General features: G+C 40.7%; 1 protein-coding gene across 2 annotated transcripts in view; it reads left to right on the top strand.

The window, feature by feature from the left end:
- Positions 1–27,942, top strand: part of kcnn1a (potassium intermediate/small conductance calcium-activated channel, subfamily N, member 1a) — a 42,449-nt gene that overhangs the window by 9,137 nt on the left and 5,370 nt on the right. For both annotated transcript variants that reach the window (XM_026374476.1, XM_026374477.1), the window contains exons 2-8: positions 8,033–8,506; positions 12,049–12,144; positions 12,670–13,088; positions 23,198–23,339; positions 23,693–23,803; positions 24,268–24,395; positions 27,006–27,075. In XM_026374476.1, coding sequence (XP_026230261.1) covers positions 8,033–8,506; positions 12,049–12,144; positions 12,670–13,088; positions 23,198–23,339; positions 23,693–23,803; positions 24,268–24,395; positions 27,006–27,075 — 1,440 coding nt within the window. The remainder of the gene's footprint in view (positions 1–8,032; positions 8,507–12,048; positions 12,145–12,669; positions 13,089–23,197; positions 23,340–23,692; positions 23,804–24,267; positions 24,396–27,005; positions 27,076–27,942) is intronic.

The following is a 27,942-nucleotide window of genomic DNA, read 5'->3' as shown; positions in this document are numbered from 1 at the left end:
AAGAAAAAGTATATCTCTATATCTGTAATCACATGTAACTAATTTGTAATAGTGGTGTTCATTCTCCTGGAACAGTTTGTTCCAGTGCAGAAAAAAAAAATAATTTTCTCTGCACCAGAAGACATAGTAAAAGGTTGTGGAGGGTGGTTGTGTACGTACATGGCTTAGCTAATTAAATGTAACCAAAACAAAGCACTTATAGCCATTTGTTTCCAAATGTTAAAGCCTTAATCATCCTGAATATAATATATTTCCAAAGGCAACATTTTGTTTCAGTAAGCAACCAATCACAATGGGACTCTACAGAGTCAAATGGGGCAAAAACTGTAAAAAAACAAAACAAAAAAGAGGATGTATTATCTGACTAGTTCCATTTTGAATTGTTCTTCTAGTCCCATTTTCAAGTACAATGTCAAACCTCAAGCAGGTGAAGTAAATTGTGTGAAAATGATAATAAATAACAAGAGAATGACCATAAATAACGAGCACAGTAAGTCAAAGATTTCAGGAATTTGGAAGTAACTATTTTACAGGTTTAAAAGTGAAAAAAACAAACAAAACTACATGAAACGAGAAAAACTGCAGTTGCCAACAAGTCAAGTTGCGGTTAACATGTGATTTTCTAATCAGTTCATCGTGGACATTCGTGCCAAGTTTGAAGAAATTCTCTCCAGATTTTCTTGTGATATCACATTCATAAGAACGATGGACGCGACGTTACAGCTGTCCTGAACTTTGAACTTGTGACCAACAAAATCTAATCAGTTCATCCCTCAGACCAAGTGGATGTTTGTGCAGACTTTGAAGAAATGCCCTCAAGGCGTTCCTGAGGTGTTGTGTTAACTTGATGGACTGACTGACAACTGAAAACACGATGCCTGTGGCCACAACTGAGCTCTGTTCATTTTAGTGTATACTTGTTTACATTTTGACACAGTGGCACTTCTGGGTATTATACGTTCCTGTTTGCTGTGTACAGATGGATATACTGACAACTGTGATACCGCAGAAAACCTAAAACCACAATATTGTTCTCAGGCATGTTCTGGAGGTAAACGCAGCTTCTTTATTTTTTGTGATGGACAAATAAAATAAGCTTTGGAAGCATAAGTAATGCTCTATCTAAAACTATGTCATGTCTGTGTATTTGAGTTTGAGTCAGTTTACTTCTTTACAATCCCCCTTCAGTGTAAGAGTTTTGTGGCAGTATTTAGGGGACAATGATACACACATCACCAATATTGAGATTCAATTAGTTAATCATTTTTCCTCGGATCGGCCCATCCTTTATGGCCCTGTTCTACAAATGAAGTTTCTAACAACCCCCTTCTTTAATTTGCTGGAAATTAAAATGGTTCCTAATGAGGCAGTGGGTGTCCCACAGGAAAAGCAACTCCCCTTCAGTCCTAACCCCAATCTCCCCAGGACCCAGTTTATAAGACACACACTTATGCAAGCGCACATCAAGTAACCTTGATGGGTCCTAATTATAATGGCATTATGTCTCTGTTGAACACAGCACATTATTAGTCCTAACAGTAACATATCCCCACAGGCACGTACCTATGTTCTTTTTCTCCATGGAGGTTTTGTCTTGTTTTTGGCTACTTTTTTTCTTTATTAGAACTCTTTAATCTCTAATTGAAAAGTAAAAGAAAATGGGACCATGAGGGAGCTTGAGCTCTACTTGAAACCACGTGTTCCTGTTATCAAACCACCATCATTTTAACTGCAGCCTGTGTTGTTAATGTTCAGACAGTGATTACAGACAGTGGGTATAGCAGCTGTTGGAAGCCACAACCGTGCTTCTGTCACGGCTGGTCATGGTGTTGAAAAGGAGAAAAAAACAATGTTAAAACAATCCTCTTTTTGCTCATAGTATGACTGTATGTGACCTTTAAGTGATGCTAAACACTAAACAGTAACACAATCATCATTTTCTTTTGTGAGTTAATGCTGTTGTCCCATGCACATGGTCACATGCTTATACATGCTTATGTATATATGGGACACATAGTCCCACAAGCCCCATACACATATACTTTACTTATGTTAAAGAATATTTTGTCTGTAGGGTTTATATTTGCCTTTTATTCTCTTGCTGAGTTGCTGTGTTGGGTATTACTTCGGGACTTCCACTGAGGATATAGACACCACATAGCAGACACCCACCACTTGCAGCTAATTGCCCTAACTAAATGACAGTAACACGGTAAGACAGTGATCTTTCCATTACCGTAACCAAGTGCTTTGAGTTACCTAAACAAAACAATAAAAATGTAAATAATTGATTAGTTGTCAGGAGCTGATATTGTAGGGACAATGAATAAAACAAGCTAACATGAACATTTGGAGATACTCCATAAGTATAGACATTCTCTACTGGCTGGTAAGAGTTTTTTAGATGTATTCATCAATTTCCTCAGCAGGCTGACAAAAATACTCAGAGTAAATTGGGAGCAATAACAAAAAACACACACTCAGTTGACAGTTTATGAGGTACACCTAGGTAAAACTAAATCTCACAATAAATCCTCCCTTCATGAAGGTGATAATGTTCAGTTTCTGTTTTAAAGAGGTGTTAATCATCATTTTGGAGACTGTAATTTGTGCTGCTGTTCTACAGCACTGCATTATACAGAAAGGTGTTTGTGTTATTTAGCATACCCTCACATACAAGTGGGGTGGACAAAATAACACCCGTCACGAAACCCTTTACAAAAATGGTCACCCATTTGAATCATCACCTCTCTAAAAGCTGAAAAAAATCATCTTCATGATAGGGATGAAGGCCAAAAAGGCCATCATTCTTATAATCCCATGAGGGATGTGTGTCATGGGCATCACACCAATTAAATTCAGCGTCACAACACCAGATTGTCACCCAGACAATATTTTGTCATGTCATGTCACAACATCAATGTTAAGCCAATACACTGGATCTTTTATAAAGTGTCTTACTGATGATACTGTAGCTGCACAGCTTCTATTAGAGCTACAAGAATCTAAAATAAACCAAATCTGGGCTGCCAACTGTATGAGACATGTGCCTTGCTGCACTGTGAAGTCGTCACTATGGTCTCTTGCAGCATCACGTTTACACATTGAATATGTACAATATGCACAGACGGATATGACTAGATGTGGGGCACGGGGCTGGAATCAGTGAATAAATGTATGAAGGTATGAAGTACCCGTGCACGCATGCAATGTGCTTTTCATGTGTTTTCCAACACACACGTTCCTGTCGTGTCCCAGACAATGAGAATCACGCCATCATCCGCACACGTACCACCGACGCAGACTTCACCAGATGTGAAGTCAGTGCGAGAATATTCCATGCGAACTCCTTGAACTGCATCTTCAGTCCCTAGGACTGTCGTGTCAAGTGTGAAACGCTTGGTTTAAACGTATCCCACAGAAGCAGGCATTATTTAACAGCAGACATCCCTACAGAGACATAAGCACAGCAAGTATAGAGCCATGAGACAGGGCCCACACAGACTAACCCTCTCTACTACTGGGAAGAAACTCTATCTTTACTTAGATTTTAATTTACAGAATGTTTTTGTTCCTGAGAGATTATATAAATGCCTATGCTATTCATTTTTGAACATTTGATGCTCTGACATTAAATATAAATTGTTTATTTCCATCGCTGCACCACACAGAGATTCCTGATGGAGGATTTTCCTCTATGAATGCAGGTCTGCAGCCTCTGGTTTTCCTCTGTCCTTACCAGCGCTGAGTAACGATCCACATGCTGGTCAGGGATGGACGGAGGAGCCCTGATGCCTGCTGGCCTGTCAGAGAAATGTGACAGCGTCTAGTGTGCAGGGACAAACTAGAGAGTGTAGCCTACAGCTCTCAATCACTCCAGGGGCTGGCTGAGACACCCACAGGGAGCTGTCTCCCCTCTCTTTCATTTATCTCTTTCTCTTTCAGCCCTTCTATCTTTCATGCTTCCTCATTTCTAGATCTCTGCCTTATTTAGTTGCTTTTCCCCTTTCTTCTTTCTCTTTTGTAATCCTCCTTTCATGTCATCCTTGTCAGCATCTGTCCCCTCTTCGCAGATTTTACACATACACGTGGATCTTGTCAAACAATTCCTCCTTGTGCTCGTTTTGCCGCTGCACACTGTCTGCGTCAGTATGCGACCTAATCCAATGCACGGCTCAGCTTGTTCAACTATAGCACACATACTAATTAAACAGACTGGCACCCACATGCTCACATTCATAAATACACACGAAATTGAACACACTGGGCTTTCGTAATGCACCGCTCCTTCAAAACTGCAGCACAGTAGCCCTGTAGTTGGCTGGAGAGAAGGAGACCAATTGAGATAGAGGAGCAGGGCAGAGAGTTGCCTTCATTTAAACTGTTCTGCACTGAGGCTTTTCAATTTGATTATGAGGCTCCATTTCATAGATCTTGGATGCTGCATGCCATTCAGAATGAAATTGAGCCATTGGTCGACTGGACAGGCAGCCTGCCTGTGTCTCCTCTGTGCGGACATCAGGGGCAGCACTGTCCCCCGTGCCCCTCTGCTACACCGTTTTAGTTGAGTTGCAGGGGAAATATGAAAAGAGTCGGGGGCTCTGGTAGCTCACTAAGTAAGTGAAAGAATGGATTTGATTGTGCTTTGAGGTTTGGCAATGGGATGTGAGGCCTCCTGCTGTTATGTGTGTGCAGGACATACATTGTGGTATCATGTGAATTGAATCTTATTTCTCTCTCCTGTTTTGTTTCTCTGGTATATTACCCAATAAACTTTGCCTTGACATGTAGAAATCCAGAAACATACTGTATATGTCAGTGTCAACACAAACTAAATTAACAAATAAATAGGGCCTTTGTCTATATTTGGGTCTGTCCTGACCTGGTTCAGTGACGAATGCTTACCAGAAACAGGTAACCAAAGCTGAGGATGTAACAGCAGCCCTCTCAGTGTACGTGGTCAATCGTCTTATTGTGGCAACACTTCCTGGGATGTTCTCCTTTTACGTTCCAGGCTCCTGCAACATGGCTACAATTACTCCGATTTAAGTGGAAACATAATATCTTTGAGTAAAGCTCTTTTATATGACAGAAAACCATGCTGCAGCTCTGTAACTATTCAGTGTTGTTGCTCAGTACACCAGTGTTTTATTTCTTTTTTTAGACATTTCTGATTGTAATGCTGTTACTGATTTATTCCCTATTTTCTCATATTAAATTTTCTTTGCTTTTGGACTCTCTTCATATTGAAAAGTCTCCACAGGTAAAACCCAAGGCTAAACCAAGAGCAGTCATTTTGAACTAGTTATTGTTTGAACATTAAATCTCACAGGTTACCTGGGTAGCAGGAAATATCAGTCACGTGTTCCAATACTTTTGTTCCATTCAAATTTGGCTGACGTGATACAAAAGGTGTTATGTCGTACCAGAAAATAAAAGTATTTTCATATTCATCCTGAAATGAAATGTCTTTAATATACAGCAAAACTAATTAATTTGCCTTTGTTGGACGGAACTGCACACGAATAAATCTGTGGCAAAAATAACTGAGAGCGGAGAGCGTTGCGTTGATTTTATGTTTTATGAGGAAGATTAGTCAATAATCTACAGTAACACTTGCTCAGAGGTCATAGTTCACTCTGATCTATGAATCCACACCTCGAGCAAATACAAACACATAGTTATTTGACTTGTTACATATGAACGTTCCTAAATGAGACTAGTGACTCCACCAAATACAGCAAAAGCCACACAGCAGAGTTTACATTGTGCTGTGAAATGTAAATATAAAACATAAGAGAGGGACTGGTCACGGTGGCTTTGACTGGTAAAATGTGTTCATAGCGTAAGTGTGGTGATCCTTGAGCAAGACACCCTAAAAGGATCCTGGTTTGGGTTTAGTCTTCAGTACGTAGTCGTTTGTAGAACTTGCTGTTTAGTCTCAGTTATGCCAAAGATTCAACACATGACATGACACAAGACTGACTATTTAGTGCAGTGCTATCTATACACTGACAGAGGCTTATTAAAATAGTTTAAAAATGTGACCTCACACCAGTTCTGTTCAATACAACAACATGCACTACTCTACACTACAACGACAACAGTATTCCTCTGGATGATTTGGTACTTGTCTTGGACTCCTTTCATTGTCACTCTCTCATCTCTGCTTCATGTTCAGTGATATTTTTGATAATGAGATGTCATATTTATGAGCTATTCCTGTTGAGAAAAAGGATAAAAAAAAAAAATCCAACAGAGCCAAGATTTGAATCAAAACTTCTGTTTTTTTGCATGGCGGGGAAAATAATTAAATATGTGGTGATTCTGATTCTTTTTGTCAGTAAGCTGTAAATTGAAGAAAAATCACCTTTCGCAAAATAGATAAAAGCAGCTACAAGACAATTTAATCCACTCGGCAACTGAAAGAACATGCTGTTATTTTATTTAGTTTAACTCATATTAAATGTGGAAAATTCAGCACTCTATTCTATTTTTACCTGCTTGGAAAGAACAACGTCGTTACCAGAAGCGGCATATCTGCATCTGCAGTACTTCTGCCGTATTTCCTGTCATTCAAACCTAAAGTTCACTCACGACACAGTCTTGAAAAATGCAAAGGGGTCCTAATGGCACAGATTAAAAAGCAATTTAATACAGAAAAGGGGATTAGAAACACTATGGGCTGCACTAATCCTTAACCTTTAGTCCTGTTCTCATGGAGCCACAATATGTGCAAGCTGATAGCATCACAGGACCGGAGTTAGTAAATTTCCATTAATGCCACCCTTCTTTATTCCCACCAGCACATTTAAAAGCATTAGGCATGCTTTGTCAAGGCTAATAAAAAGGGCCAGCAGTGCTACCACACACCCCCGACTTGTTTTGGAAAAGGCACTGTTCCATGTGAAGTTTTCATAACCCATTATGATAATCTGCCCAAGTCTCTGAAGGGCAGGGGATAGACAGGCGGGTAGATGCTTCCAGGGTGACTGCTCTACAGCCTCTGCATGGATAGAACATTTTCTGTCTGTGTAACCTGGACAGAAACTCTCCTATCAGCCAAGACGAGCTGAAAAGATAGCAGACTAAATGGAAGAAGAGAGGAGACTCCACGGCATTGGGTTGGAAAAGAAACATGTGCAGGCGATTTTAAAAAGAGCAAATGAAAAAAGTTTGTTTCCTTATCTCATTTCAATTAAATACAGTTGGCTGAACATTGTACTGTGTTTATACGCGAGCATCATCATTCTTAAGCTTATCCTCAAGTCACCTTTAACCTCAACAGACATGAGATGTACAGTATAGCGTTTCAAAGGAAGGGGATTCTCTCGTTTTCCTCTTAAAATAGCGGGGATCTCACGTTTGGCGTGCCTGATTTGAGAAGATTCCCTTTTTTTTTTTCCTCCTGCGCACTCTTTTGGGAAGCCCGCTGCTCTTCTCTGCATGGGAAGAGTGTTTCTCTGACAGGAAACAGGGTCACGTAGAGCATTAATCATTCATATCTAAATTTGTGCAGTGCAAAGATTCAATTTTCTGCACTTTGTAGGGTCCACCATTGGTTATATGGTTTTATTTATGCCTCAGAGTACATTCATTATTTATTTGTTTTTGTGCAATCCAATTTTGATGACATTTTCTTTAAGGACAAGCTGGACTGTTTTAAACACACTGTCGAATAAAGGGAGAACACAAGGGCCGGTCTTCACCAGTTTAGCGAGCAACCGCCTCGGTGTACTTCGTTCAATATGTTCTAACAGGAGCTTTTGGTATTTTGAGTTCCTGCTGTATGTTTAGCCACATGTCCTGGTGAGCACTAAATCCGTCTGATTTTATAACCAAAATTGTTTTGCAAGATCCTTCCCTCTCTTTGCCCTCTCCAGTGCCACAGAGATGTAACTCCCACATCAATGCTCTATTTAAAGTCCAAACCTGTCTCCTCAACCTACTGTCAGGATTTATTTATTTATTTATGTTGTTTTACACCATTTCTTGTTGTCATAGTACTTATCGCTCTCCTTCCTGTTCACAGGCCACAACTGAGCAGAAGAAGCTGAGCCATGCTGGATCCAAGCCCTCCCTCTCCGAGAGCAGCGGCCGACTCCCTCAGATAGCCATGAACACCTGCAAGTACAATGGCGGCGTGGTGAGACCACTGGTGGGCAGCCTGGCGTCCTCGTCGCGCCGCAACCTCGCGGAGCTCGACTCGGAGACGCAGCCTTTGCAGACGCTGCACAGCTCCGGCCTGGAGGTGGTGGTGTCGAAGGGCAACGGCGGAGAGGACCCCAGCAAGGCGTCCAACGAGAGCTTGGTGAGGGAGGGCGGCGGGCGAGGCGGTGGCAGGGCGCCGCAGAAGAAGAACAGGGACATTGGCTACAAGCTCGGCCACAGGAGGGCGCTGTTTGAGAAGCGGAAGCGGCTCAGCGACTACGCACTCATCTTCGGGATGTTTGGGATTGTTGTCATGGTGACGGAGACAGAACTGTCATGGGGGGTTTACACTAAGGTTGGTTGTGCATGTGCGCGATGCGCGAGTGGGCGCGTTTTGTGTGTTGTCACTGCCTTTGTCAGGCTTTGAGTTGTGTGGGGTGGGCAGCTGTCACTTTTATGAAGAGTGATTATTAGCACAGACACTGACGCACATTATCTAACAAAGGTGTTTTCAGGAATGTTGCAGAAATATAAATGTCATGCGATCTGCACGGTGATTAATGAGCTATCCACTGGATACGGTTCTCTTTTCAGATGTTCCGCTGGGTAAACGTGTGGCTTTGTTACTAGTTAAACTATTTCCATTACTGCCATCAGATTGGGGGCTTTTAGAGCCTGCACCTAAAATCACTGGTGCACCTCACAGCAGGAGAAGGAGGTAAAGTGATGGAGAGAGAGAGAAAGTTGAGATGAAGAGAAAAGTGAGCAGGAATAAAAGATGAATGAAGTTCCAGATGCCTCCAAAGTTCCCAAAAGCATCTTTTACTTTTAGCAGAGCTCCGACAGGCCATTGTGGATTCAGGGTCATATTGACCAGGTCACCCCCCGCTGACCTGTTACTGTCCTTCTGTATCGTCTGCACTGTCAGGGTGTTTAGGGAAGAACATCACTCACTCCGAGCAGCTTCTAAGGCAGCATTTACTGAGCTGTTTACTTGGGGGCTGACATTGCAGTGCAATGCAGTATATAATAAGACACAGAGCAGGTCACTTTCATCTTTAAAATAATACTATACTATTATACTAGAATCTTTTGAATAATACAGTCTATTAGTCAGACTACTACAGTCTACTAATATAGTCTCTCTACAGTCTTGTAAAACAACGGAGCAGGAATAAAGAACTTATAGGTGTCATGCCATAAAACTGATATTGGTAGCATGTGCAAAAAGTCGCTCCTTACTAACCCTGCTTAAACATTAATTAGGTGACTCTGCAAATATTTAAGTGCCCATATGATACTCCTTTGGGTCTTAAAAGGTCCTTGATGTCCCCAAAATGTGCCTTTACACTGTCTTGCTGAAAAGCTGTGTAGAGTCTGAAAGTGTCGGGGAACAGACCCTCTCCAAAGCCACCAATTTGGAGACAGTGACGCACTACGAGTTACATAGGCACAGAAGCAGGATCACAGAGGTTCTGTGGTAGCAGCAGACACAGCTGAGCTGCACTTATAATGGTTAAACATGCTGCTTTACCATGAATGGGTTCCACCAGCTGTACTCCTTAAATTAATCTAGTATTCACAAACTGGTTGGTAATGAACATACACCCACATATACTGGACCTCTCTGTCAACAACTAATAAATCCACAGTTTGTTCAGATCCTGAGAGGATGGAGAATGAAGAGAGACTTCTGAGTTTGTCCATAAATCCAAAAAGGGAGCAGTGTCCGTGCTTTGCACTCTGCTGCTGCTGTTTTGCTGTTTTCAGAGTGAGTCTGCTACAGCCAGGAAAAAACATGTTGGACTGCGAATGTTCGGGCTGAGCCTGAGCAGGAATTAGGTCCCTGAGACTCAACAATACGTCATTTTGAGCACAAACCTTGCATGAACCACTCAGGGACGGGTTTCTACAAAACCAGAAAATGTAAAAAAACAACAACAACAACAACAACAACAAAAACTACTAGTACTAGTAGTAGGTCTTTCACCTTTATTGTCCAACTTTAACATAATTCCTGCCTCATGTCTAAACGCACAACAACATTTATTGTCTGTCTTTTTGTTATTTTCCATTTATTTCCCTCTGGTATAAAAATTATCTTTTAATTTTGCAAGAACAAGGTCTAAGTGAAAGGAAAGCTGTTTCCTAATTAGTTCTTTTTATAACTGACTAGTGAAGTTGCAAACCACCAAAGAATAAAGAGTTAAAAAATAATAATTAATTTCTTTTCAGACAAGCACACTTTGGACTTGACTCTCACAGGCCACTTTATTAGGTACATAGTGCATTCTAGTCTAGTGCACAAAACTGGGAAATTATACCCTTGTAAAAAGAGAGCTGCTGTACTGGATTACATTAGGTTGTACAGGGGTTCCATGATAAAGTGACCTGTAAGCTTATATTGACCTTTAGAATGACTATTTTGATTTTTATGCTGCATTATTGTCACATGGTGCTGCAACTGGGGGAAGGGGCCATTTTTAAAACTCTGGTCCTTTGATGGCCTAACTTTGAGAGTAACCTGCCAAAAAGCTTTTAAATAACGATGCACAGATGATAGATTGTGTCTGACAGGTTTATTCGAATATGAACATGTTTTTGATTATGGGTACAGTGATTAGGCTACATGTGTGTCATGGACAGTATGATAAACTAAATAAGTGTGGTAACCTATAGGATGATTTATGGGTTTTTAGACAGTCTATAGGTTTGTCTGTGACTATTACTGAGTAGGGTTGAGTCCATTCATCAGGCTCACCTTAGCTAGAATGGAAATGACCTCCCATTTCTGAGTGCCACAATGCCCCCTCCTACATTAAACAGCTAGCATGTGCTGCGGATGGTCCATTTTCCATCTCACGTCACATCACAGAGCACTCACTGGAGGCTCAGTCAAGGTTTTCTGAGCCCTGAAGGAGTGAAACACGTTAAGAGGCAGTGAGCACTGGGACTGAAAAATCCTTGAACCTCTGGCAGGTGGATTAATTGGTTTACTCAATATTATTTCACCAGGGACTTCTGAAAACAATTTCAGACATTAGAATGTCTTGAGAACATGTTGCTGACCTGAGGGGCAAAGCAATCTAGTTGATAGCTAAAAATACATTTTGTAATATGGACCACCGAAGGACAGTGTAATGTTGAGCGGCGCTCGCCCTGACGATTATAAACAATATTTCCACCTGTTGTTTTTGTCATTGTTTTGTCTGTGACGTTTTTATTATAACCACTCTGCTATGACTTCCACAGGTCTTCAATACCCCATGTGGACACACACACACACAAAACTGCAGTACTAGCATCTAGTTGGCCTATTTATCACTGCCGACACTCACTGTGGTGGACCTCCTGCTAATGCTAGACTGGCCTTTTCTGCACCTACCATTAAATGGAAAGTCCCCCTGTTAAAGCTGTGCTTTGATTAATTGGTAGTTTAGATGCTGGGGAACAGTGTCCATAGATAATATCAGGCTTCACCTGCACCTGCAGTTGCATTGTTTAGCAACAGTCTGGCTTGTATGTGTGTACGTCCACAAGTAATGTGTGTGTGTTTAGCTGTATATACTTCTGTGTATGTGTGTGCGTACTTTTGTTTGGACACATTTATAATACTTGTCTTTTGAAACACAGCAGATATGAATGTTGTGTTCCAGTAAATACACAGAAATTTCACTAGAATTCTGCCTATTCTGCTCAACCATCCCACTTCACCTTATTTCTAATCAGTAAAAGTCAGAAATCACTATCTACTGTACTATAAAGTCACTTTTGCCTTTTTTGTATTGCTATAGTTAAGACAAGTTTGAATACTGTAATAAAATGTGTTGTGTGTAAAAGTTATGGCTATAACATGGCTGTTTCTAATATTTTTCTTGTCTTTTTCTCTCACCATAGGAATCTTCATACTCATTTGCACTGAAATGCCTTATCAGCCTTTCCACTGTTATATTGCTTGGTCTTATAATAATGTACCATGCCCGGGAAATCCAGGTGAGCCTACTACAGAATAAGTTCCTTTTGTTTGTTATACTGTATCAGCAGCTTTTATTACTGTGTTGTAATGATGATAATAAGAAGGAAAATGATTTCTGATTTGTCAGTTGAGCACAACTAAAGTTATATTAAAATAATATTTTGATGTAATTGCTATAAAAATGACTTATTAGGATGATAATATATGCATTTAACACATACATTTTGTTGTGCAGCTTCTTATAAAGTTACATTCTATACTTTATGTGTTTGGTCTAAGATACATTAAACTTACCGTTTAAGTAAAATATCCCATTTCAAAATTATTTTATACATTTTATATGTTTTACACTATTTCAAGATGGCCTTTGGTGATCTTGACTACAATTTCAAATAAATGGCAAGACACTACCTGTCTTGTTGTCTTGAGTACACCGTACCCCACACATTGAAGGCTGTGCAGGGTTTTAGAAGGTATAAACCCTCTAAAACCCTTCTAAACAACAAACAAAAAGAAAATCCTTAGTCCTTGTTTTTCTTCAGCTGTTTATGGTCGACAATGGTGCAGATGATTGGAGGATAGCCATGACGTATGAGCGGATCTTCTTCATTGTGCTGGAGCTGCTGGTGTGTGCCATCCATCCCATCCCGGGCCAGTACGTGTTTACCTGGACGGCACGGCTGGCCTTTACCTACACGCCGTCAGTGGCTGATGCTGACGTTGACATCATCCTCTCCATCCCCATGTTCCTGAGACTCTACCTGATTGGCAGGGTCATGTTACTCCACAGCAAGCTGTTCACGGACGCTTCGTCTCGCAGCATTGGCGCCCTCAACAAGATTAACTTCAACACACGCTTTGTCATGAAGACCCTCATGACCATCTGTCCAGGAACTGTTTTGCTGGTGTTCAGTATATCCTCCTGGATCATTGCTGCATGGACTGTGCGCGTCTGTGAGAGGTAAACACAGGGTTGTGAATAATGGATGCTGCTGGCGCCGAATTAAAAAACAAAATGGCTGATGCATAATCACACATTGTGGATTACGAGGCACATTTTCTTTCTTCACTCTTGTCTGTGTTTTGTCCCACGCGTGTTACCTGTTGTTGTGCAACTTGATCTGCAGCGGCCTACAGAAACATGTTGACATTGTACGCATGTGTACAGTAAGACATACACAGATACGCCCACTCTCTACTCCACTGCCTGATTGAAAAACACTCTGACATACGTTTCATTAGCTCAGCAATCGCTCCACAACTCCTATTGCTATTTTAGATAACATGTCCATAATTCATGAGTTTCTAATTGTTTGTTTGCTGAATGGTTTGTTTTGGTAATGCAGAGCAGCCCCAGGATCCCCTAACCCGTTTTCCCCCCAAAACTGCACATCGGGCTTTGTCTCAAGGGGGCAGCAACGATTTTCACTGAATATGAAAGAGGCAGGGAGGAATAGAAAGCTTTCCCCCCCCCCCCTTTTCTCATTTTGTATTTGCATAGGGAAATGAGACGTTAATGCCAGCTTTGATGTTTTAAAGTCATTTTTGAATAGTTGGAGTGGAGGAGAAACTTGAGTAGGGTGGGTGAAGACTAGAAGATCCATAGCTACAGTTTCTGTCTGATTTGATATTGTACATGTGCTGCACTGTTAAAGTTAAGCATTGTCTTAGGAAGGCCAGTCTACAGATGCACAGCATCCTGCAGCTCATCTTGCCTGCTTTTACTAAGACCCTCCCTTGCCTTCCTCTACCTCTCCTGTTAACTACCCCCACATATTAACCCCACTAACCAACTCCCTTCACAATCCCAATCCTGGAGCCTCTCGGGCTCTTGAACTAGTGGCTTGTGGGTGTAACTCTCATTGGGTGGGACCCAACCAGCTTCTATGTATATATTATTGGTCTCTAGTACCCCATTATATGTAAGACTGGAATTCTATATTATTTGCGCTTCAGCCACAGGCCATGTCTAATCCCATCCTATCCTATAATATGCTAGTGTCACTTTGAAAGTTACATAGATGATTAGATGAGAACCACAGAATCTCTGAAGCAGTTTAGGTGTATTGGTTTTGCGCACGCACACTGTGACACACGCTTCCCATGAGCAGTGCATGCCATTAGTCTTTTGGTTTCAGTTTTAGAATTACGTGTGTTCAGCTGGGTTGTGTATGTGTGTTACTACAAATGGGTGAAAGCATGCACATGTATGTGTATGTATGTGTGTCTGAGCGTGTGTGTGGGTGGGTTTGTATAATATTTTGTTGTACTTTCTATTTCCCCACTATGCTGCTCCATAGGGATACCATGTGAGTCCTCGTTCTCTAGCCGTGGAAAAACCAACTTATTATTTTGCACTGAGCTGGCGCCACTGCTGCCCTGAGTGGGGTTTGGAGGGTGGGGGTGGGGAGAAGGGGCAGCCCCTCTAAAACAATTAACCAATGATCCTTCCACTCACTATGGCAAAGGAGGATTAGGCAGGCCCTCTAGTTGGCATGAAAGTGGCACCATACTTCTTCGATGAAAACTGGCTTTTAGTGGCTATAGGAGCACAGCAGAGAGCAACGGTGTGAGCAGCACTTTGAAGCAAGCGTCTCTTTGCTATCGGTAGTGTGTTAGACCGGTAGGGGCTGAGGAGAAGGAGGTGGAGAGGAGGACGAGGAGGAGGAGAAGGAAATTTGGAGCAGCTCCTTCAAGTCACCTTCATGAGTCTGCCCGAGGGCAATTAGTCTTTTCTCATCTTTTTCTCTCCCTCTCCTTATGCAATTGTTATAGATCCATATTGCACAAAAAGTCTTTTTAGCAGCGACTCCGAAGATTTGTTGAGGAGCAAAAGCTTTTCTGTTCTTTGTGTTCATACATTACCATCCCATTATGTGTTTCCCTTCACTTAAGTAATTGAACAGTGTTGTAATGGTTTTCCACATTTGTTGCTTTGATTCTGAAGATTTTTGCTTTAGAAATGAAAACACTTTGTCTCCTGTAGCCAAACCAAGGTCTGAGTATACAAGACCTCATTGTGTGAGCTAGTTAATGCCATTTTGGTCTGGGGTGTGTGTTACTATCTAGCACAGCATTATTTTCATTTTAAAAACGACAATTCGTACATAGTTCAAAGTCAGGCAGGTAAATGAGGGCATTGCTTTTCATTGTTGCACAGTTTCTTAAACGGAGAGACTCCTGAAGCACGAGTTTACTCTGTGCTGAATGCAGTGTCTCCGTTTTTTGTTTACATCCATGAACTGATTGTCCTCATCCCCCTTTGTCCCCTCTTTTAGTAAACATCAAAACAGCATGCATGTTTTCATGTTTACTTATCAATCCCGTCATTTCAAGTAAAAATAAAGGGGGTAAAAAAAAAGAGGCGCTTGTTTCCCAAAGTGCTGTATGTGACTTTTTCTATCTGTTAAATGTGCTGTTAGGCTGTCACATTGACCACGCTCCTGAGCCAATCAAAGGGCAGTATGATGTGAGATTGGATGAGCACGGAGTCTACCTGGAAAATGCCTAGATGGGGGGAATGAAAGACACACAACTAAGGGGACAGAGAGAGATGGAGGGGTGGAGGGAGGGTGGAATTGGGAGGAATGCTAATGTTACAGTAGATTAATTTAATGCTGGTCACTGGCCCCCTTTCCCTTCATTCTTGATACAGACCATCTTCAGAGCTAACCTACCTCAACTAAGCTCCCTAACTAAGCTCTTTTGGCTTCTACTTCACTTCCATAAGGCTTCCTCCCTCTCTCTCTTCCTCCTGACTGATCCTTTGCAGATCTCCTACTGTACCCATCTAATGTGGCATGCCTTGCGGTTTTTCCTCATCTCTCCCTACTACTTATTCCCCGTCCCTATGCCTCTCCTTATCCATAGCAAGCAGGCCTAATCCGGCCAGAACTCACTTACACACTTGCATGCATGCCTTGCCTGCGCCCCTGGTTTCTTGCTCTTTTTTCTCTTCCACTGTTACCTAATTCGCTTCCTCTCCTGTTCTAACTCTGTTATCTGAAACAAAATGCTCTATTTTGAGGCGATTTGAGACTGCTGTTTCTCACCTCGCTTTCTCCAGAAAGGACCCGTAGGCTATGTAAAAGACAAGCTCACAGAAAGTTTAGCTGACTTTCCCTCAAATCGCAGCACCGGATTATCAGGCTTGAGTTACTAGTCAACTACACCTACACCCAAGGTCTGACATCCAGATTGTGTTATTGCTTAGCTACGAGATACAGCGCCAGCCAAGAACAGACCGTTGAAATAACTCTCTCACACCAACCACAGCTTTACATCAAATATTCACGTATTTTACAGCATAGCTTTTTCCAGCTCATAGTATGAGTGGAAACACAACCATGTGTCACTGAACATGTACAGTGGTTGTTGAGTCTTCCTTTTGCTTTGTAATTACAGTGATCATTTTAAAATGCAGTGCAAGAAAATGCATCTGACTCTAAAGTACTGTAAAATGATGATAATGCTAAAATATATCCTTTAGGTTTAAGAGGTCTAGACCAGAAACTTTTGAAATACCTGACACAAAGATGTTGCAACTGCAAAGTACTAGTGGATTGTCTGGGGTCTGATGACCTGATCTGATAATAACTCCGCAGGTATATTATCGATTTCTGCCTATGGCAAAGTCATGTACAGCATCCAGAAAGCATGTTTGCCACAAATGAATGTGAAAGTGATATAAATCGCAAGATATTATCAAGATATGTGTTAAGAATTGTGAACTTATCCAATGCCGTCCTTTGCTAAATAGACAGTTGAGAGGAGCTTAAGAGAAAATGTTCCTTTTTGTTACACTTATTAATTTTTCTTCTTTTTCGTCTTTTTCTTTCGAAAGGTTAGAGTTAAGTCACTGTAAAAGCATCTGCCTAAAATTGGTTGCCAGTTGCTTCACTTGTCTACTTGCAGCAAGAGATCAGAGCTGGGTTAGGACAACTTTGTGAGGCCGAAGATAAATGTGTAGGTGTAGATTATCAAAGCAAAAGTGACAATACCATGAGTATCTTTGGACATCTGGTGTCAGTGTGCAACGTTATACTAAGGGACTAAGGATGATGTAGCCACAATTTTTATGTTTTAACCCAAACTCAAGTCAAAGGAGAATTTATATTAAGCCACATATGTGCCAAATGCCCTTGCTGAGTCAACTCTCATTGGCTGCATGTAATAAAACTAAACATTTACCTCTTGATGTGAGAATCATGTCAAATTTCAATCACATCAGACTTTACACTAACACACATTAGTTTCATGTAGGCTCAGTAAATGTTGATAATGCTACATACACTTTCCCCCATTTGCAGTATCTTCATCTGTGTTAGTGTTGGTATGTAACAGATAACAAGTCCCTAAATGTCATAGAAGTGCTGATAATGGGCATAAACACCATATTTATACACCAATAAGTCTAAACGCAGGACTGTTTGCTCTGAAATGAAACCTGTGTGTTGCTGTTAGACACCTTAGGTAAGCTCGAGCAATTAAACTAAAATTGATGCTATAAAACCTCTAAATATCCCCAACAGTCAGTGTTGAGTCAAGGAATTAATAAAAACATGGCTTGACAAGCAAAATGAATTATGGAGCTGGAGCCAAAATCCTTTCACTGCTCATCTCGACTTTCAGACATGCTGAGTCTCTCCTGATGATGTGCGAGAGTGTCTCCCCGCACCAAACACTGGAGAAACAAGCAGCCAGGAATCCCTACTTGATAAGAGGGAATTAAAACTGGAAACCTTAAAATGTTTTTGGCCCACTGTTAAATGGACCAGCTGAGGACACAGTGAGTGAGTTCTCATGAGCAAGTGTTTCCATTCAAGTCAGACTTGTTTCTGTGGCAGTGGAGGTGCAGTTGTGGTGGTGTTTGAAAGCGTGCCTGTGTCCCCTAAAAACCAGATGCCCAGAGTCTGTAGCAAAGTAAACCTTAGTACCACTGGGTATTCATTGAGCTTATTATTTATGTGTGTAAAATACAGTTCCCTTTTGAAAACTGAATGGGGACTAGTGTGAACATATTTTCAGCTGGAGCATGAGCACAGGTTTATTTACAGCTGGATATAGTGAGGAGAGGAGCAGGGATTCCAGTACTTAACTGCTGAGTTTTGTGGGGGTGTCTCTAGTCTGAATCAGTGGAACATCTGACATATAATACTTATAAGACCTAACCACACTCCGGCTCTGAAACATTAAGATTAACGGCTGCGTGAATACACTTCCTGTCTAGTAACCCTGTAGATTGACAATACTTGGAGCAGGACTGACTGACACGCTCAGCTTAAATATGAAAGTTTGCAAGGGTAGTGCCACAGACATCAACACTTTCGAGGACTTACTGTGATGTACCCTTCAGATGTTTGATGAGTCTGGATGTGATTCACAGACTTGATCATTTCTGGCAACTGAAGCCTGGAGCTTGCAAAAAAAAAAAAAAAACTGTAAGTCAGCTAACGCAAGCAGTTCTTTTGGACTCACATCTTAGTGGGTTGACAGCATTACTTAAAGTTCAGTTCATTAATAATGTGGAATATACAGATACAAAGGTGCAACAGGGATACGATAAGGGCTCTGCGGGTCACGCTTCACTTGATTTCTGCAAATCTCTCTTGTGGTCTTTGTGTTTTTTTATGAATACACTGTATATCATACATTTTATGTTAACTTGGCTGAAGTACAATTACAACACACCTTGTGAGGCTGCTACTCCTCCTCCAAGTTTGATTTTCAGACGAGGGGTCGCTGTGACATTGAGCCCCTTGAACGGTCAAGTGTGTTTAAGAATTCACTGACCATTCACTGAGTTAAACTTGGGCAGAAAGCCCAGAGATGAAGACGGCTGCAGATTCTACTTTCTGTCCTCTGCACATATATTTGTAATGGAGTGAAAGGATTGCAAATTTCATAGCCCCTCGCTCGTAGTATAATAAAACATTTAGTCAAGCTTTCTAGTGTAGACTTTACAGGCAGATGGAGGGTGATTCAGGTTCATATTTACACGTTCCTGAATAATGCAATATAAATTGTGACAAGACAAGAAGAGTTTAGGATGCACTGTGTTGTTGTGGTGCTTTGAGTGAGCTGTAATGTCAACACCAGCATGCTAACATGCTCACAGTGACAAAGTTAACAGGCTTATGTTGGCCAAAAGCAGGCTTTTCCATATGCTATTTAGCTCTAAGCTCAAAGTACTTTAGTTCTGCTGGTATTTCTAAACAAATGAATAGAAAGCAACAGAGGAGTGGATGTTTGACCTGGTGATGGAGATCAAGTGAAGGCATCACTGAATTCAGTGTGAGGGGATCATGAATGTGTGCTGCAATCCATCCAGTAGCTATTAGTGAATTTCACTCAAGATCATAATAGTTGAACTTTGTGGAGGAATCACCAGGAGATCACCAAAACCAAAGGGTTCATCTGGGGATCATGAATCTCTAAAGGTATGCTACCAGCGTGGCAGAAATAACTTGAATTAGAGTTAAATTATTAGTTAAATAAAAATGTGAGATTTACTTATTCTAGTGTGATGCTAAAAAATGTCATGAAGTAATAAAATAATAATATATATCACAAATAATAAGTACTAAGACATAACTGTAATTACCTTAGCATAATTTAACTAAGTGTAACTAACTTTTTTAAACCTGAAAACATATTGCAAAGTCCACATATCCTTCATGTGTCACACTTTGAATGTGCTGCTGCTGCTTGCTTGCTTTGCAAACTGGCTGTTCTGTGAAAACATTGTTAGACTTGCAGTTTTCTTATTAGGTCATCATCACTATAAGTTTAATCTGCTCATGTTTACTAGCACACTTGCTGAGGTTTTCTCAGCCAGCGTTCACATTCATTTGTATCGACAGGACTTGCACTTCACTGAAACATCTTTTTAATTCGTTGTTCTTGGTGTGAAATCAAATTGCAGGAGAAAGAGGGGAAGTGAATGTACAGGCAGTAGCTGCAGAATGATAAACAGTAGCTTCCCAATGTGGATGTTTGTTTTTGTTGTGGCAACTGACCAGTGGAGAAAAGTAGGGACAGAAGTGAGCTTGTGCTCGTCCTGGAGGAAGTTCGATGCTTCAGGTTTGGTGTAGAATCATGTTTTGCATGTATTATTTCGTACTACTTACCCGATGTATAGTTTAGGGACACGATGTCATTTGCATTTGTAGCATTTTTTAATATTGCATGTATAAATTCTGTTCTCTTCTTTTTTTAATCCACAAATAGTGTCTGTTGCAGTGTTTGAAACCCTGGTGGTTTGTGTGTGTGTGTGTGTGTGTGTGTGTGTGTGTGTGCGTGCGTGTGTGTGTGTTGGCAGAGGGAAGTGTGTGGCTCTTTTCACATTTGATCCATCATTATTATTCTGTTTGTTCAGAGTTTGTGCTGTCAGCTTTGCTTCTGTATTTCCTCAGGACTCCTCATATGTATCATGAGCTTATTTTTATACAGTGACAGCTAAGAAACGTAATGACCGATTGCTCATTGCTTTGCATAAACAATAACCAACCTAGTGTTAATTTGATATGTTAGTGATAATTCAAGGAGGCTGATGAAGAATTGTACTTAAAGAGACTACTGTTGGCTATAGTTGGTGTTGACCTGTTTAGTTGCAGATTTAGCCCTTAGAGGTTTCACCTTTTTTGTCCTAAGCTGAGTGAATCATGCTGTACTCCTCTAACCCACCACAGAAGCAATGTTTTAAAGCTTATTTGGATGTGAATTACGGTATTTATTTCATACAGTAGTGGCTAAATAATGTCATCTCTGACATATCGTATCTGAGTATCTGAGTGTCTGTCAAGGAGAATTTAACAGTGGGGAATAAAACTGTCTGCTCCAGACACTATGTACCTCTTGTCCTGGAATAGGTTGAAAGTGGTGCCAGCTCTTCTCCATGCTCTTCCAAAACTTGACACAGTATATTGAGAGCCTTAAAATGCTATTGATTACCTCCCCATTCAGCCTCTGTCTCCGCTCTACTGTGGCTGTCTCCCGCTCTTTTTCAGAGTGGACAATTACTAAAATATGTCTTTTGAAAAAAAATAGAAAAAAAACAACAATAAAAGAAAGTTTTCTCAAAACCGCTTATTGCTAAAATATCATGCATTGTGCATTTTCAGTTGGCGTATATAGAAGTTCTGTTTAGGACAGACATTATAACCCAGTGTTCACTGTGCTGAAAGGTGCAGCACATTTCTACAAGTCCTCCCTTGAAGACATGACTCACTCTGCACGCCTTGATGACAAGATGAATGAAATTAACATACTAGTCACTTGTAATTACAATATTTAGCCAGCTGATCAAGTTCATCCCCCTGGCAGCTATCAAAGGGCAGCTGGTGAAGTGCTGGGATGCAGGTAAAAGAGACAGGCGTGTCAAATTCAATGAGCTTCTTTCTTTGTTACACATCCAATCTTACCCCACTGTTTACAAATGAAAGCACGTCTCGGAAGATGTACAATCCCTTTCCACCTAGTGATGCTGCAGTATTTGTCAGAGGTGGTATTCATCTAAACGGACCCCAGGTTTTCCCATCACTCCCTCTGCTCTCAATATACTGGCTTTGAAGCATGCAGGATGCAGACATGTTTTTTATTCCTGCATGGTATTGTACTGACTGCTTCTCTGCATGTCATTTATAAAGCTTGAACCCCACAGACTGCACACTTTTTTGTCATTCTGAAGGAAAACAAGTGCTCATAGTTGTTTTTCCTCCTGACTTTGAGCATTAATATGAACCTGAGCGTGGGAGTTTTAAGAACTGCAGAGGGCATGACTAGTTCATCTATGATATTTGATAACAATGAACTGTCTTGGAGGAGAAGGAGGAGCAGGCATTTCCAGAAAAGCAACTCAGGTTTTCTTCTTCTTTCGTCTTAAGACATTTATATTCTGGCCCCAAGTGTTCCAGTCCGCACTAATTAGAGGTGATTGTTCTGGGCATTATGAGTCCACATGCTGGGTCACTGCTAGATAGTTGGAAGTCATTAGCAATTCATGATTTGCCCAGTGAGAATCCCCTTTAGAAAAGCTTTAACAAAAAACTCAAGGAATTACACCTCTTCCATTGCGGCCTTGTCAGAAGGATGTTAGCAAGATGTTGTCTCAAAGTGTTGAATATTTGATTTTAACTCTAAAATTAAATCGTATCTGATCTCCTCCTAGACAGCCCATTGGGAATAATCAGGCGAGTTGAATGGGGGGGGGGGGGGGTGTTGAGCTTTGCAGTGTGATTTTTATATAAAAATATCTTTGCATATGCACTGCAGTCCTTTGAACTGACAATTCAAACATGACTGCCAGCAATATTCAGCAAACAACATGTTTGAAGTGATGATTTGCATTGTCAAACCTTTTTTGGGGGGGGCAGCATAAAACTCTATGGAGAAGGTTTTCTCGGCAAACCGTGACATTAAGCCATTTGTTTTAAGTTTGATTTAATGCAGTAGAATATGATTTTTGGCAAAGACATTACATATTTGCGGTTGTCAAGTTTGACCTGCAGTATTCTTTATTCAGCCACTTTGTCATTTAAAACATGTTTTCTGAAATGACAGTTTCTGTTCTAATGTATAAAAAGAGCTCTGTGTCATTCATCTCACCAACAGGTTAATTTGAAATGGACAGACACTGAACGTGAACTACATGTTCAGTGGTTTGGCTCTCTCCGTTCAAGACCATTCATCAAAACCATCAGATTCTGTCCAGAAGTGGACACTGTTTGCTTTTTTCTGCTGACATGTCAGTTTAGTTTTCCAACCTCTTAAACTTTTCCAGATGGAAAAGACTTAAATACCCCCAAAAGAATAAAAGTGTCTTTTTCTTTTATATTATTATCGCGCAGAATGAACTTTGTGCCAGACTGGCATTAAAATACAGGTGCAACACCTTGCGCCATGGTTTCTTCCTCCTCCTCTTCGATCTTCACCATCTCCACCTCCTCCACCCACCACCCCTGTTTGGTTCACACACAGCACCACGTCATTCTCCAGCATGCTCACGTTAAGCAAAACGTGTCCTGTGTTACTGACTGTGTTTCTCCCACTTATGCTTCTTCATCGCTTCAGGTATCATGACAAACAGGAAGTGACCAGTAACTTCCTGGGAGCCATGTGGCTCATCTCGATTACCTTCCTCTCCATTGGCTACGGGGACATGGTACCACACACGTACTGTGGGAAAGGCGTGTGTCTGCTTACAGGGATAATGGTGGGTTCCTCTGTGCTTCACTCGGGAATATACGTAACATCCTCGTAAGACTGCACTAAACCTCAGCTCTGCACACACACTATGTTGCATCTTACATCCACATATATAGTATTTGCTTTTGAACTGTATCCAGTCCTCCTTACCCTTCATGTTTCACATACCAGGACATGTAGTGCATGCTTTAGCCTTTAGTCATTTGTTTATGCTGAATAAACTTTAGAGGTTTGTTGGGTGCTCTTTCCATAAAGAGAAGACATAAAGTAAAAAAAAACAGTTTGTAGTAAATGTTTCGAGACAATACGCGAGTACAAATTTGGCACAAGTTGTCACTTAAATGTGATTTTGTGCAACAGGGAGCTGGTTGCACTGCACTGGTGGTTGCAGTAGTAGCCAGGAAGCTGGAGCTGACCAAGGCTGAGAAGCACGTCCACAACTTCATGATGGACACACAACTCTGCAAACGAGTGAGTCACTGCATAGTACTGCACTCTGCCTTAGTAATATACAGTATATTTGTTATTTACACCAAGGGAAATGCGTTTCTACATTTTCTATTTATGACCTCTCATAAAAGGCTATGTGTGAATAAGTATTGAAAGTTAATGAGTGATTTTACATTTTTTTGCTGTGCAATTTCAGTAGTCTGCAGAATAACATTAAATAAATAAAGAATAACCTGACCCCATTGGTTTACAGGCTGTCTACATTATTATCAGCACAAATGTCCCACATTTACACAACAACTAATGTTATCTTATTTAGTCAGAACTGTAAGTATGTAGATTCCACCATTCTAGTAGTACGTCATGGTTTTGTATTGTATGTTACTCTTACTCTAACCTGCCATCATTTCACCTTTCTTTATAGTTTTAGCTTTGTCAAACCGGTGCGACCCATTTGACGTTAAATGTTCAACCTCGTTTCACAGGTAAAGAACACAGCTGCCAATGTACTCAGGGAAACATGGCTCATCTACAAACACACCAAGTTGGTCAAAAAGATAGATCATGCCAAGGTGCGGAAACACCAGCGCAAGTTTCTCCAAGCCATTCACCAGTAAGTCCCGCACTGTGTTTCTAATCTAGTCTACAGTCTAATAAACTGGTTGACAGGAAAATGTTGTTCACCGCCAACCATCAAAGGGGGAGTCACTCAATTTTCAGAAAGTGAAACAGCTGTTATTGAAACATAACTTATAACACGTTAACATGCTCCTGTGATTGTTCATGTGATATTTTCTGCTGTTTTCTTAATACTTTTATTGCCATTAAACTGATGAAATGTAATTGTACCTGTGGATATTTGCTAGTATCAACCTCTAGCATTTCTTGCAGTGTCCTCTTACAGAGCCATTTCCTCCGATTGTTAATTCACACACGTAGGCTCTCTCACAAACACACAAACACACACACACACACACACACACACACACACAAACACACTGCAATCTACTGTAATTGTCCTTCCTATTCCCTTCCCTGTCCCCCTCTCCCTCCAGCCCCCTTTTACCCCGTGCTTACAGTGAGAAGTGTAATGGTTTCACTTGTTTCGTGAATGTTGTGGGGTTAAAACTCTGTACTGTGTTCTGTCTTTGTTTTGCTCTATCACTGCAGAGCTCAGAAGTAAGTTGAGTCTTCTATGTATCCTCCTCCTACTGTTTCCTCAACATCCTCCTACTCCTTCTCTCTCCATGTCTGCGTTTGACATGCATGAAAAAGCGTTTGTTACCAAAAAAAAAAAAAAACAAAAAAAATCAAAACAAAAAAAAAAACAAGAAAAAAAATGCTGGATGCTGAATTGTTTCTGTTTTTTCTTTACTTCGATGTTCCATTTACTTCCCTCTCCCTCCCATTCCCCCTTTGAATGGAATGAAACAAAAATAAGCATCAACATTTTGCCACCAGTGTCAATAGTGGAGGGTTGTCTGGGGGAGAACGTGTGAAAGAAAAAGCATCTTGCACAGAATGAGCTTGACGCTTTGTAAGCCTGGCCAGCGGTCCATAATCATCTACAATGTAGTGTACAGTGTTGCCCATGATTAATATAGCTGCTCTGGAGGCTATATTAACCTGCATCAACAGATCTCATCCTGTACACTCCTGGTGGTTTTGTGATGACATGAACACACACACGCGCGCACGCACGCACATGCACACTGCAATGCACCGAGGAGTGACACGAATGTTTTGCTGTTGTTGATTTTTTTTGCTTTTTTTTATTTTTATTTTCTCTCTTTCTTATCTGAGGTCAAACGACAGCGCTTACACGTGACATTGATGACACAGCTCAAAAAAAGACACAACACAAGATGTAGGTTGGGATTTAGTAGAATCAAAGTGTACTCCTAATGCGTTACACTAATAAGCAGGACTTTTAGCTTTTAGCCCCTATTCTTCGACAGCCATAAGGGATAACAAAGCCGAGCAAACAGACACCGTTTCCCACAGAGACAGAGCCGTAAGCGAGCAGTCTCACTCTGCTCTGATATACTGATTTGCACATGAATAAATGCCCTTGAATGTCATCCTGTCTCATAATTTGCCGAACAGGGAAATTCTTCCTCTCACACATCCAGATGATGTCTGTGCGATGCCACCACTAACAATGACACATTATTCACGTCAGCGATAACAGTTTTTACAGTGCCGTAATGTATTTGATTAGAGATAAGGAGGCACAATGTTGAAGGCATCACAAAACATGTCCAACGTATCATTGAAATGTCTATGTTGCTGTACTGTATGTTCAGCAGTGACAGTTTATTTATGGCAAGCTTCATCTTTTATCTGTGGCATCCCCACACAAACACACTGAAAGAATCTCGTTTCATTGTGCACAAAGTCACTCACAGCCACCGCACGCTTACTGAATGACCACTGTGTATATATGAAGTCCTACCACTGACCAGTGTGTAGCACTGACTAAGGGCATGTCATCTGTTTTTTATTTTTCCTTTTTTTAACGTCTTACATTTGGGTGGAAGCAGATGAGAATGTTTTGATTTCAAGCATAAATTTTGAGGTTTTCTTGTATGGAAGCATATTGCGCTTTTGTGGGATGCATCGTGTTTCTCACACAAATAAAACATTTGATGATATTTCTTTTAGATTATTTTAGGTGGAAATAAGAGAATCTCTCAGTATCTCCCGACTTTTTCTCATTGTAGAGGAAATTTAATGATAAAAATGCTGCTGCAGGCATTGCACCATTACGAGGAAACTATCTTGTTATGACAGTAAACCGCCGCCTTATAAAACACTGGAAACACAGTCTTGATTTTTTTTTTCAATGAGTGTAGTATGCTTCCGCAGTTTTGCATGTTTTGGTTGGTATTGCATTGATCAAGACCAGGAATGCTTGTGTATATATATATTTCTATATATATGTATACATATAGATTTGTAAAGCACACGTATTTCTGATGCATGCAGGCTGTTCTCTCTCTTTTCAGTGTCATCAGTTAGAGAGTGCTCCTGATAAAAAATATGTGTTGTTCTTCCTCCTCCTTCTTTCTTCCCTATCGGCTCTCTCTTCCCCGATCATGACCCAAAACGTGTCTCACTACTCTCCACTCCTGCATACTGCCTTCCTCCCCTTCTCTTACCTCACTCTTCTTCAACTACTGCCCTCCTCTTTTGTGTTCCTACTTCCGTGTTCCTCCACCAGACTGCGCAGTGTGAAGATGGAGCAGAGGAAACTGCATGATCAGGCCAACACCTTGGTGGACCTGGCAAAGGTAGGTCATCTGATTTTAAACTCTATTATCTGTTTACACTAGTCAGCCGGTTACTTAAAACCTTTTACTTTAAATCTGGTCTAATCAGTAACAATAAATCAAACGACTGTGTGTAACAAGGAAGGGTTCATTTGTACTGAAAGCCAGAGGTCATAATTCATCTCCTTTTCCCTGCTGTTTGCTGTTTATATGTTGTTTATAGATGTTGCCCCAGCATGCTGTGTATATGAACGCTGTACAGCACAGCGTCTGTATGTGCAGGTGAAATCACACATGTGCATCAGCAGTTTTCTCTCTGTATAGGACGAATTATACCTCTTTGGCTTTTGGTACATTTGTAGTGATAAGAGCTAATTATTACTTTTCTCTGCAGTTCCTTCCTACAAAACAATCTCTGGAGCATTTTAGCACCTTTCCACTCTGCTTTGTTTTTAGCAGGTAACCAGAAACTAAATTAATGACACGTTATTTGAGGTGTAAAGGAGGCACTGTTTGCACATATGCATTCAATACTATAATCAATTATTGAAAGCCATTTACTTGAAGTAAGTAAGAAAAGAAGTACATGACATGATTTGTAAACATTATAGCCGGTGTCTTACGTGAAAACATCTTTTCATGTAGATTGTTTGCGTCTTAAAATTTCAGTCAAGGCCAAAGTTGATTGGATTCAGGCAAGATAGAATCCATTTGTTTAAAGCTTAATTTAAATGAAAGGTATCCTCTAAAGCACATTATGTTTACAATCACTGTTTGTGTCAGTTTTAAAGACAATAATTAAACCAGTCATGCTTAAATACCTAAAGATTAACACTCAAAGATCAACACAACATTACATGCTGATTGACAGATTCATTCTTTGTATGT

This window comes from Anabas testudineus, chromosome 17, assembly GCF_900324465.2.
Source record: "Anabas testudineus chromosome 17, fAnaTes1.2, whole genome shotgun sequence".
Taxonomy (NCBI): Eukaryota; Metazoa; Chordata; class Actinopteri; order Anabantiformes; family Anabantidae; genus Anabas; species Anabas testudineus.
The sequence above is the reverse complement of the archived record's forward strand: the minus strand, read 5'-3'. Positions and strand labels throughout refer to the sequence as shown.